General features: G+C 39.8%; 1 protein-coding gene across 19 annotated transcripts in view; it reads right to left on the reverse strand.

Moving 5' to 3' along the window:
* KIAA1217 (KIAA1217 ortholog) overlaps positions 1-12,983 on the reverse strand; it is a 371,859-nt gene that overhangs the window by 19,412 nt on the left and 339,464 nt on the right. For all 19 annotated transcript variants that reach the window (XR_009725177.1, XM_061351553.1, XM_061351543.1 and 16 more), the window contains 3 exons: positions 7,848-8,023; positions 1,928-2,058; positions 1,535-1,682 (listed from right to left, as the gene is read on the reverse strand). Coding sequence is in view for 18 of the 19 variants with exons in the window: in XM_061351553.1 (XP_061207537.1) it covers positions 1,535-1,682; positions 1,928-2,058; positions 7,848-8,023 (455 nt within the window). In the remaining variant the exon portion in view is untranslated. The remainder of the gene's footprint in view (positions 1-1,534; positions 1,683-1,927; positions 2,059-7,847; positions 8,024-12,983) is intronic.

A 12,983-nucleotide genomic window follows, 5' to 3' on the forward strand; every position in this document is an offset into this window, starting at 1 on the left:
AATATCCAAATGGTGGGTTTTCTTCCTGATCCTCTCGGTTGTGCGATTCTACAGCTTTCTCTCAGTCAGGGACTCAGAGTTTTAAAGAGGCCACTCTAATTAGGATGTTTGTGCCTTTTGAAATGTTTACAAGCCTTCATGGATGTACTAGCACGTTTTGACCAAACCATGAATTACAGTGGGTTATTTTAGAGGGATAATTGAAGTCAGGTGACTTAAAGTTTATATGCTGCATATAGCTAACAACATGCTCCTGGACCATTAGCACAGAAAGTAGAACATGAGGTAGCAGTCTGCTAAATGCCAAAGCAAAGCCTTCAAATGATACCTCATGAAGGTCTTGTCTGTCAAGAGTTTTTGGTAGGATGAGCTGAGGTTGTAGTCAACTATTTCTGGCAGCTAGCTGTGAAATGACTGAGCTTCAGATCATAGCTAGCCAACAGATGCCATCAGTTTTTCCATTACTGAAACAGACTTTATGAGGCTTAAGACATAATTTCACTGCAAAAAAAAAATTACTTTTGGTAAAGCTTTCACATGCATAACTTACTGCATTGTTTTCTTTTTTCCAAACAGGGTGAGACAGGAAATAACTGCAGTAATTTTTAAGAAAAGGAAACTAATATGAAAGGATATAGATGTTTATCTACACAGAAAAATAAATGATGGCTCTTGTAAGACCTGTTACATAAACCATTTTATCCATCTGCCAGTACTGGCAAATCCATTTTACATATGCTCCAGGATATATGGAAACAATGACAATCCCACATTCCTTAGAATAATGCTTTTGAGTTACATTTTCTTGTAATTGAAGTAAAATTGCGACCATCACCACAGACAGTTTGGCTTGATCCACTGGTTTCGAGTACTAAATTAATCCAATGCCTATCGCTTCATACAAATCAGCAGTCATTTGTTGCTCATATATTCCGACAAACATAGCTAAACACTGGCTTTACTGGTCACAAATGTTATCTAATATTTTGACTTTGATGCATACCTTGCAAAGAACAGAATAAAGAATTTGCATGAATTCAAAAGCATATTGAAAACTATTTATTTCTTTCAGAAGGTTTAGGATACCTTTATCCCCGTAGAATCTTTTCCTGTTTTGTTTCTTACATTTTTGGGGATGCATGTTTCAGTCTCAGGGAATATCTATGTTAATTTCGATTGCAGTGACAGCCTACAGTTAATTAGCTCACACAGGGGACTGATGCCACTCTGCAAGCTTTCCCATCCAGGTACTTCGCAAATCTGGAAGTCCTGAGTTCAGAGGGAGCTAGTTATGACTGAAAATCATAAGATCTTGATGACTGGGCCTCTTGGTCAGAACAGAACCACTGCACGGAGCACAAGAAAGACTAGTTTGATTTCCCTTGAGGGGGTTCTAGAAAGAGTCTATGAAATACGACAAGGAAATTGCCTGATAAGAGGGGGAGAACCCAAGCCCAGAATCTGTTTTAGCACTGCTTGAGGAAATCCTTTAGCTTTGAGGAAGGAAAAAGCCAAAACAAAAATCCCATCTCACCTCCTGAGCATGGTGAGGATATCGGTCATGCTGCGCACACGTTTCAGCAAGCTGTCAAGCTTGTGTGGTTCTTCCTTTAGGAACCTCACGGCTTCTACCTCAATCCGGAGGATTGCGCGCATTTTATTCTGCAATGTTGGGAACTCTCCTGCAAAGATAACACCTGTGAAGCTCAAGAGGAAATGATAAAAGCCCTGGGACAAATACATGATGGGGTAAATGTCAAATAGTTGAATGCCTTCCTCTCTACAGGGGCCACACAACAAGCTCCTTAATTCCCACTTTGTATCTTTCTGGAAGTGAGTTAATGCTCCCAGATCAAAGGCAAAAAAACTGTTCTCAGCCACTGTGGTTAAAAGAAAAGAACCAAAAGTAAAAAGGAGAAGTACATACCTTTCAGGGTGGCAACAGCTTCTCCCACTTGACGCAAAAGAAAGGCTCCATCTTCAACATCTTTCAGTGTAACTGCCTTGCTGGAAGCACTGGAGTCCTTCTTCAGGTCCTCAACAAATGCCTCCAGCTCACTGGCAAAACAAAAAAAGTGGACATGAAATGCAAGCAGGGTTTTCACATTACAGTCAAATATATGTAAATGAATGAACTAAACTAATCCAGAAACCTCAACTATGGCATCTTTAAATCTGACACCACAGGCTGAAAAAACAGCAGGGTACCAAGAGGGGAAATAAAGATGTTGGACACTCACAGAATAGGAACAAGCTGACTGATTGATTTCTCTGATAGGCTGAAGATGTGCAGTGCATATTGACCTTAAGGGAGCTGTGCTATAAAGGGCAGGGGGTGTGGTGAAACACATCTAGCAGCCAGACCTCTGGGGATGCAAATCCTGGAAGGGTACAGACACACTCTACCACTACCATCCAGTACCGGTTTGCACCTGGCATTTTCTCATTGCTGTTGACATGCAAGGGAATGCCCAACAGAAGTAAGAACCCCAAACCTGGCACTAATGGCCCCTTGACACAACCTTGTTTATCTGCAGGGTCCTCTTAGACAGGATACAGGGTCCTGTTACCAAGAACAGGCAGACTGAAACAGCAATTGTACGTTGTGTGCAGTTCTCACTCAGCATTTGAATTTAAGAATTAATCACTTCAAACATCTTTTTCCAACCAGTGCTGTCCCATCCTTCCTCCAACTTCATCTGGTGCTTCCTCATCACCTTTCCCAATATTTTTTCCATGCTTCCATATTTATGTAAATTTTCACAATCCTTCAGAAACATAAACTTTATTTTTGTTTAGGGGAGCCACTTTTTTTCCATTTAAAGTTCAGACACATTGCTTTAGCTGGAGTTCCCACACAGAAACTTAAAAATTTCTAAAAAAACTCCTGAAATGCATTATGTGCAACTATATAAACATCCATGCAAATACCTTAAAAGGATCATAGATTCATAGAATGGTTTGGGTTGGAAGGGACCTTCACTCAAGTTCCAACCCCCCTGCCATGGGCAGGCACACCTTCCACTAGAGAGGGAAGCTGAGGGAGTCAGCATTTCCACTAGCATACTTGCCGTACTAGCATACTTGCAGCACAAGCATACTTGCAGGAAACAATCCAATGGACCACACGATGGCAGCAAGGGAACGTTTCTCAGGGTATTTTTTCTAGTGGAAGAAGCTGCGATGATGCAGATTGCTGTCTCTGTGTTTGCCTTTGCTATACAGGCGTAGACACTCCAGGAAACCAAAAAGATAAGGGCAGAAGCTTAAATTTGCTCATGGATGGAAGGAAGAAAAAGGAACACACACAGAACAATGTTACGATGTTTTAGTAGGTTTCTGATTGTTGGATATATAGAGATAAAGGGAAGACTTTCAGGTAGCTGACAAGGGCTTTCTTTCCCCTTTGTTATTTGAACAGAAACAGAAAGGTCATCATAAAGCCCCTTGAATTCCATACAGTGATACTATCAAACAAGACAACTGATACTGAAATTACTCAGGGGATAACATATTACACCGCCTCCTGTGGTTAACTGCAAGGAAAAAGAAACTTCAGCCTTCAGAAGCTGAAGCAGCAGTCTCCAGCAATTCTTTTCCATCACTGGGGAAGCAATTTGGCTTTATAGATTGGACTAAGCAAACCCAATTAACAAGAAACTCACATTAATGCAGTTTCAGAAGGCTAATACAAGATGAATGATATTTCTGCATCTGTGTTATACCCAGCAGAGCCAAGGCAAACTCTTATGCTGTGATCTTTCTTTAGGCAAAAAAGCATCAGAGGATCTGTCTCAGATTGCAGTATCAGTAGAACAGGTTATAAAACAAACTGACAAAATTAATAGTAACAAATCACCAAGGCCAGATGGTATGTGCCCTGGAGTTCAATAGTAGCTCGAGGGTGAAACATTTGAACTATTAATATTAAGCATCTAAATTCTTGATTAAAATTGCTTTGGCATCGGAATAGTGGAAAGTGTCAGGGATGATACAAATACATTTTTAAAAGGAGATGGGACTATCCAGGGAACTGTACCCTGGTGAGACTGACATCTAGACTGGTGTAATTGATAGATACCAAATAAAGAATAAACAGGAAAGAATTAGTGGCCCAATGGATAAATATGTTGTGTTCTGGAGTAATTAATGTGATTTGTGTAAAGCAAAAGTAAGTCTCACAAATCCACAAGGAAACAAGAGCATAGGGACAAGCTATAGCCCCAAAGGCTTTCAGCAAGGTATCTGAGCAAAAGCTTTCAAGAAAACAAAGTTGCCATGGGACAAGATAAAAATTCTCTCACGGATGAAATACTGGAAGTAAAGGGAAGGGATCAGTGAACAGCTTACTCAGTGAATGTAGTTTGCTGGTGAGTTCCATAGGGATTTGTCCTATGGATGGTGCTTTTCAACATATTATAAATTATTTAGAAAAAAAGATGAATAGTATAGTAAAAAAATCTCAAAAGAGTATTACATTATTCAGTGGAATAAAAATGCAAGGTGACTGCAGAAGGCTGCAGATGGACCATCGGATAGTAATTGACCAGGAAAAAGCCAAAGATTAAATTAACTCTTAAGAAAAGTAAAGTAATGCTCATTAGGAGAAATAAAACCAAACCCAGCCCCACATAAAACCAACAAGCTCCCCAAATCCTAAGTTATTATACACAGTAATGAACTTTGAACTAATAATCACCCTTTGTGAGTAAGATGTTGGATTTGTAATGGAAAGCTTATGTGGAACAGGACAGGGAGGCCATTGCATGAAGTCATGGTGTGTCCATGTCCAATATAGCTGTTGCAGGCTCTGCTCTCCCTATCCCCATCTTACAGACATGCCCTAGAGTTAGAAAGGGCAAAATTTATAGAAAGGCTTCTACAACAGGGAGTAACTAAGCAGGCTATGACTTTTTAGGCTGAAAAAGGCACGAGTGGGGGAAAAGAGAGTGGAAAAGGAGTGGGGGAGCTTCTATAACATCATGACCAGCATGGTGAGAGTGAATATTCTGCTGTGCCTGATTTAAGAGTTTGGGATTGATTGACAGATGAAAGATTCAAAAACAAACAAAAAGAGACTCTTTCTACCCAAGAAAAAGATTACTCTATAGAATTCATTCCGCCTAGACGCTGTAGACAACAAAGCTTACATAAATTTTTTAAAATGCATAAGTTCGTGGAAAGTAAACAATCCATGTAGAGGCTTTGTATATGAAGATATCGTCTCTCACTTGGAAAATCCCTGAGCTGCAAGTCATTAAAAGCAAGCAGATGCACTCTGAGCCATGTTCTTACATCTTTTCCCAAGTATCTGCTAGTAGCGGCTCTCCAGCACACTAAGTAGGGGTTTGCTTTTACTGAGGTATTATTTTACAGTTACTCTTATTAAAAAGTCTGATACTTTTCCTAACAAAATATAAACTGTAACTTCGTATGGAACATATGCAATTAGACAGATTGGCTGTGGCTATAATTTAAATTGCTGTGCTTATAAACCCCCCTCTACTAAAGTGCTTACAATAACCTACAATCTATAGTCATACCTGCTCATCGCAACATAAATACTTCATTAGCCAATGTGTTGTATCATCATCTGTCCTTGGTCAGGTAGATTTTAAGGCTAGCATCTACGACACCAAAAGCATTATATGACATCTCTAATGTTGAATCGAACTACTAAATGGAGAAAAACTACCCGGTTTATTTCACGGTTACAAGAATGCATAAGCACTATGTGTAACTACGTTACCTAGATTTCATTAGGTATCTCTGAACTGTAATCCTGCTACAGCTGTGACACACATGGACACACTTCTGTAGACACTACCACAAATGGTTCTCCACAGAAAACTTGCTCTGAAATGTACACTGACACTTCTGCTGTTTACAACATGAAACCACCACTATTCTTATTTCTTTATTTCCCAGCCATAATCTTCAGAATAGCAGAAAGGAGAACTTTTAAAGATGAGATTTATCATTTCAGAGCAGTAAACACACTTTAGTAAGTACTGCAGAAATCCTTAGGCTGTCCTGTCTTGCATGAGGCCAGTCAACTGAAGCTGCATGATTTAGAAAAGGTCAAGAGAGCAACAGTTGAAATTCTAAGCAATGGTCCATTTTTTGCCCTGTTGCTTTGCATTTGTTTATATATCTGCACTGGGATCAGCTTAAATGAAAAGTGCCTATATAGAATGTTAATCTTTCTCAGTGACATTTGATGTTTAATTTTGTGGTGTATGCTGTTCATTATTAACAGCCATCAGCTGCTGAACTGATACTGTCAGTTGTTGTCAGATGTGACACTGGGCTCTGATCCTGCAAACGTGCAAATATATGACAAAGAAACCTTGTTGGACACCACTGATGATTTTTTTTTTTGTGTGATTTTATGTTTATTTCTAGCATGTGTCCAAAGGGTTGAACTAACATTTACAGCCCATGAATGATCTAAGGAAGATGTTTCCCTGTAACATTAACAAATGAAGCTACACAGAAGCACCAGAAACTCTGCAAACAGAAAAAATTCCAAACACTGATAAACCAGAACCATATTGCAATCAAAGTCATATCCTAAATGAACAGCTGTAACAACTATTGCCATGTGCACTTGACCTAACTCAGTATCCATTTTACGAGGGCAATGCTATAAACAGTCATCACACAAATTGTTCTTTCCACAGAGAACAAACAATCTAGAAGCTAAGCAATGAGGTACACAGGAATAACATGATGAACAGGAGGGTAATTACTAAAGACTATAACACAATGTTATTTAAGACTTCAAATTAGATGAGAGGATTATATACACTAGCACGGACTGTTACAGCACATTCAACTTCTCTTCACAGAAAACAGACTCCCTTAGTAACAGTCTACTTCGTCTTTACAGATGCATCATTTTTATTACAAATCTTATTAATCTGACAACACATTGATCAACAGGAAAGATTTACACTCCTTAGCTGTCAAGAACTGTACCCTTATCATTTCCAGTAAGAAACTGACTAGAAAGTTTCTCTCTATTATGGAGGAATTCTTCAGATGTGAACTACACTCAGTAATGAGAAATAATTAGTTATACAGCATCTTCCAAATGTAAGTGTTAGAACTAGTTAAATTGCTTATTGATTTCAGCTTCATCTTGCCTCCTGCTGACTCTGAACATGGACTAAACCAAACAACTGGATCCCATCAGGCTTGGCAGACCAAAATTTTTGGGGAAAACGTCTTACAAATGACATACACAGGAATCAAGAGCCTTTACAAAACAACAAATAAAAGTATTTTTATCTAAAATTAAGTGTATGGAAATCCCAGTAAGTAAATTTTAGATGGAGACTGGCACTGCTGACTGCAACTAAACTTAAATCCCCTATTTATGAGCTTCCCCTACCTCTTCTTTGTAACAGTCAAAGTACTTACTATTGAAACCTGATTTTCATACTTAAAGCCAAACTCATTACCTTCTTTTGCAGCCATTTGTTCTTGAGGAAATTCCTCCCTCCTTCCCTAAAGCATAATATACATAAAGCTGAAGGTGAGAGCTAGAGCAGGGGATTTCAGAAGACAGAGGCAGTCATGGTCCTTATACCCCCCTTTATAGGAGACTTCTGAGGAGGTTTCAACAGGTAGGACTTACCTAGTGGCTGTGTTAAGGACTCCCAGGCAGGACCAGCGATTGTACAACACAGACCAAGTTTTACAGTCAACATGAGTGCAAGGAAACACATCTAAAAACTGTGTATGTGGGTGCAGTTTCAGTGAAGACAGTGGTGAAAGTTACTACTTTATGGAAAAACAGAGCCAGGCAAAAGCAACAAATTGTAAGAGTTTTCTCAACCCACCATAACTTCTTTACTATCTTTTCTTCCTCGTTGAGGTATTTCTGTCTTTCTTGTTCCACCAGGTTGCGCTGTCGCTGCACAGGATCTTCAAGCCTCTTCACAGTTTCAATCATTTTGCCATTGATTTCCATCTCTGCTTTCTTCACCATTGCCCTCAGCATCTCCTGGTTCTGCAGCTGTTGCACAAAAGAAATCAACTTCAATTTTTCCTGCTTGACTGACATCCCTGGCAACAGAATACACTGCAGATGTGGAAATAGTTTGGGATAAACACAACCCTACTGTGTGAGAGAGAGTTTTTACCTTCTTATTTCCCTCTTTACTTACAAACATTATTCCATGGGGCAGTGTTGGAGGTGAGAAAAGCCTAAATCTGATTAACTTCTAATGTATATGTCTAACTTCTAATGTATATAACTAACTTCAAGTTGCAAACTGATCAACAAAAGATGATTGGATCAGTACACCAGCTTAGGTACAGAACTTCTGCAAGGTTTGTGAGCCCTTTAGTCTGCTTGGTCCAGCATGAATCAAGAATCAATCATGACTTACGAGAATGCCGGAAGCCTGACTTCCACTCTGTGTGTGTATCTCGTAAGCCTGTGCATCGCACTGCCCATACGTGCCTAGCGGATAATCCCACACATTAATTTCAAGGCTGGAACGTACTGCTGTTGTCAGAATGGAATTTTTCAGTCTCTCAAGTGGCAGAGGAAGGATTGTGCCATCCGGTGTAATTCAGTACAGACATACACCTCATCTGCAATACATAAAACCTCCTGCACCCACCAAAAAACCCTCTTCATAATACGGTCATTTTCCTGAGAACTGTAAAAGTCACACCTTCTTCCCTAACTTAGCCTTATATTAAGTACCTAAAGCATTGATTTTCTTACTGATATTAAGTTTGCAGAGGAAAACACAGCTAAAAAACAAACTAGACTGTATGCTTTTGTGGGTAGCCCTAGAGAAGCTGTACCCCCCACTCACACAAACCAAAGTGTGATAAGCAGGGCTCCATCTAGTCAGAGCTTTAGGATACAGGCAGCACAACTCTGTCAACCCAGCAGCCATCTCATGCTGTAAGTTTTTAAAAAACACCTGTGTCAACTGGGAGATGAAGTTCCAGTTCTAAAACCAGCAATTGAACTGTCAGCTGTCTTCTGAACATCCCGGCTTAACAGCCAAACTACATATAACAAGCAAAGTAAAACCACTGCCTAACAGGAAGAATCACTAAAATGGGTTACCTACATGACAGTATAATGCAAAGTGACTTCTTTTTAAGCTGATTTAAGAGAATTCATGGGATTCAGAGGAAAAAAAAAAGAAAAAAGAGAAAGAAAAAAAGAAAAAAGCCTTTGTCCAGGTCATTCTCTCCAATCAGCATGGGAATTGGAGGAACAAGCTCAACTCTCCCCTCCCAACAATTCAGTCCTTGTGTCTGAGTCTGCCTTCTCCAGCAACACACGTGCAATGAGAGGTAGAGTGACACTTCACTGAAGTGTAGGAGTGGGGCTGAGCTGCGACAAGCAGGAGGTGTTGGCTCAAAACTCTGCTGAAGATAAGTGTTAGCTGTTAGGGAAAAAAAAAATAAGCTGGAAAACATTTGAAACAGCACAGATTTATAAACACTGTCAGCTGCTTTATACCAGACTGGATTCTTTTGAAGACAGTGCATATGTGTATTTTTCCCCTCTATGGGATTAATGTTTGGATTTGATAAATTAAAACCTCTTACAGCAGGGCCAGCACAGCTGAGACACACATCTCTTTCACTGCGCCATATTTTCAAGAAGGAATTCATAAATGAATGAATGAATGAATGAATGAGTGAATGAGCATGTAACACTTCAGTCATACAGTTAGTTCACAGCTCTTTAAAAAGTGGGAAATTTGACACTGGGAAGTGACTTGGGATATGTGAAACAACTGATCTGAGGTCAGTGAGAAGGTCAGTGAGAAGGAGCCAGACTTAAGTCTCAGATGTCCAGAATGTTAGTCTTTATGTTCCTCAGCTAGTAACAGTGACACACAGTAATACCAAAATTAAGTATACGTGAGTATCTGAGGTTAGGCAATTGCAGGTACCATTCTTTTCACCCTATTATGAAGGTATATAGGGGATCCATATTTATTTACTGTAGTGACATCTACAGCTAAGGTGCTTGTCACTTCCATTTATGCAGTGCTTGAACAGTATTAAAACGTTTCAGTCACAAAAGTTCATCCATTTCTGAATACAAGGTTAGGGAATAAAAATAAAGCTCTGCAACATTTCAGAAAGCTTGTATGATGAGGACTCCCAAACCTCAATGTCTGGAGTGAGCTCTTGAAGTCTGGGAAATGACTCATCTTGGAATCACAGAGATGTTTTTGCCATTTCTATGAAAATTCATGCAACACTTGGCTAATTCTGGAAAACCTGGTTTTATTCATGCTTGGGGACCAGGGACAGAAGAAGATGAGAAGGAAGAAGTACAGATGGTTACAGAGACAGAAGAGAAGGAACCAGAGGAGTAATTGTGGGTTTAAGCAGGGCAGAGTCACCAGCCAAAGGACAACATAAAACCAGGGCAAACATAAGGCAGAAGCAGAGGGGAAGAGCTGGCTGAGGAATAAGAGGCAGTCTCTGGCCACATTAAACTCCACATTCTGGAACTGAACTTGATTCTTACCTATCTTCTGCCAGCAGGTACCAGATCTCACACCCACTGGCAAAGGGCGCACCCCATTTGGCCCTCAGACCACCTCTACTAGTCACTCTACCACCACAAGTGGAAGAAGTTTTACGGATCTGTCAAAGTTATTCTGGTTCTACAGAGTAGAACTTTTTGTACTGTAACTTTGCTTAAAAACAAACCAAATAAACAACCTTAGACCTTCATACTTGAAAAGAGACTTCGTTGAAACAGTCAAGTTCCAAAGTCAAGTGCCCAAAAGTAAGGAAAAGCAATACAGGCTTTCCTGTTACCACCAAATGGCAATTTCTGCTAATTAGAGTTAACTTGACTTGTAACTGCAAGCAGCAATCAAACAGAAAGAAATGTCACATGCTTATTTAGATTTCTAGCATCTTCCTCTACATTCATAACCCTTGGCTCTCACTCCCAGCCTCACCAATCCCTCCAGATGCCTACCTTGTCCCTCTTCTTTGTCTACTGCTTCAGCCATTATCTATTACTGCTCTCTCACAAGTACCCCAGCACTGCCTCTGGCACCCACTTCAAGAATAATCTGAACCAGTTTAGATGACTTTGAACCAGATATTATTTATGAGACCTGAAACTGGGAAATCAAATATTCGTTCACAGCCTCGCTTCTTATTAGGAGACAAGTATGACCTGTCCAGTGGGAGCAGGACCTGTCCTGCTGGGAGAGGCACCCACCTCCCCACACACTACAGCACACAGCCACAAACTGGGACTGACTGCCTGCAGCTCAAGATCTCTGTAGAATCTGTTTATCTAACTCCTAAGTTTGTTACCATACACAGATTAAATGAAGTCTCACCAATTCTATAATACAGCTCAAAACATATTTGAATTTCTAATTCAAAGTTACACCTGTGAAACCGAGTATCATATACCATTCATGACAGTACTGTTATTATATTTTCCATCCTTTTCATAGCACTCATTTCCCTGCAAATAATACATTAAGTGAAGAAAAGGCATGCATGTATACACATTCCAAATGCTGAACCTTAATCATGTCTAACTGCTTTCCCTTAAAATGTGTTCAATTAAGGAAAGGAAGGAATAAACAAAAATAGCATCCAACATACACATAAGCTAATAATCTATACCATAAACATGAGCTCTAAGCTTTGGTTCAAACCTGCCACTAAGTGTTCTCATTGTCTGGGAGTGCAGAATGAACAACCCCACTGAACTCCTCATGGACTCCTGTCTTACCAACAACAAATGCATTCGGGACATAGGCTGGGTAATAGCTTATCTCTGGCAATGAGAAAATCTCCATGGCACCATGAAACTAGTCTTTCTTGAGTATCTCTGAAAATGAGAGCACTTAAGGAACATGGTAGTGAAGTAGCCAGAAGCATATGTAACCTCTAGCAACAGCCACAATGCAAACGTCTTTAAGAATCCCTGGTGAAAATCCAACCACAGAATAAAACAGTCTTAACTGTTTGGTTGCATCTGGTAACATACACACCCAACTGGTATGTGAATCAATACATGTGAATCAATTGCTGCTGCATATAGTTCAAAACGGGGTTTTGCCAGAACAGACAAAGGCTACAGGAATGAACGGGTGTTTTCCACCCTGTGTTTCTCTGATTCTGTTAAGCAAATGAGTAAGAACTTAAAGTGGTAACATCAAGCGAAAATTGAACCACAGGGAGTATTAAATATAGTTTTATGTCCTGTCCTTGTTTCTTAGTTATCTTGCAAATTTTTTGCCTGTGCAATCATCTCTAAGTTCTTCGGAAGTGTTTCTTTTAGTCTGTCAGTGTATGAAAAATTCACACAAACAGGGACAAACTGACTGCCAACCCAGTAGAAACAGTGAAAGTGAAAAATATGAAGTAGTCGCACATAGTATGCAAACAACCCAGAAAAACAGAAAAATACTTTTCTCTTTTACTTCAAATTATTTTCCAAAAACACAGCACAAAATCTTTTCATTAGAAGTGTGATATCTCCTCACTCTTCAGTCTAAAATACCAGCTGTTTCACTTACTGCACTACAAACTGGGAGCTCTCTTCAAAATAATTCCACCATTTCAGGAAAGCCATGACAAAAACTCACTTTCAGGAGTGTAATTTATAGTAATATACTAAGGTTTCCCTTGAGCTACAGGTTCTTCCATCCAGCTCTCACAAATCTGCCCACTTCCTACTGGCATGATGCACCAAATTTGCTATCATTTCTGAAATAAGGGAAGCCAGCCAGAGTTAATTAACACACTCGGGATACGTCCTTTCTTCCTTCTCAGTACTTCCTTGGCAGCATTGATTTACGTAGACGGTACAAGTTTTTTCACTTGTCTGTGCTATAATGCTATATCTGATCAAAAGCAAGGTTACCAACCCAGGCAGGCCCTGGAGCCAAGTTGCAGCTGGGGAAATGCCACCTCCTTGGTGAGTGGGCCCTGTGAGTACAATGTGC

This window comes from Neopsephotus bourkii, unplaced genomic scaffold (genome assembly GCF_033783945.1).
Source record: "Neopsephotus bourkii isolate Nb327-2 ecotype Australia unplaced genomic scaffold, CSIRO-AGI_Nbou_v1 NB_53, whole genome shotgun sequence".
NCBI lineage: Eukaryota > Metazoa > Chordata > Aves > Psittaciformes > Psittacidae > Neopsephotus > Neopsephotus bourkii.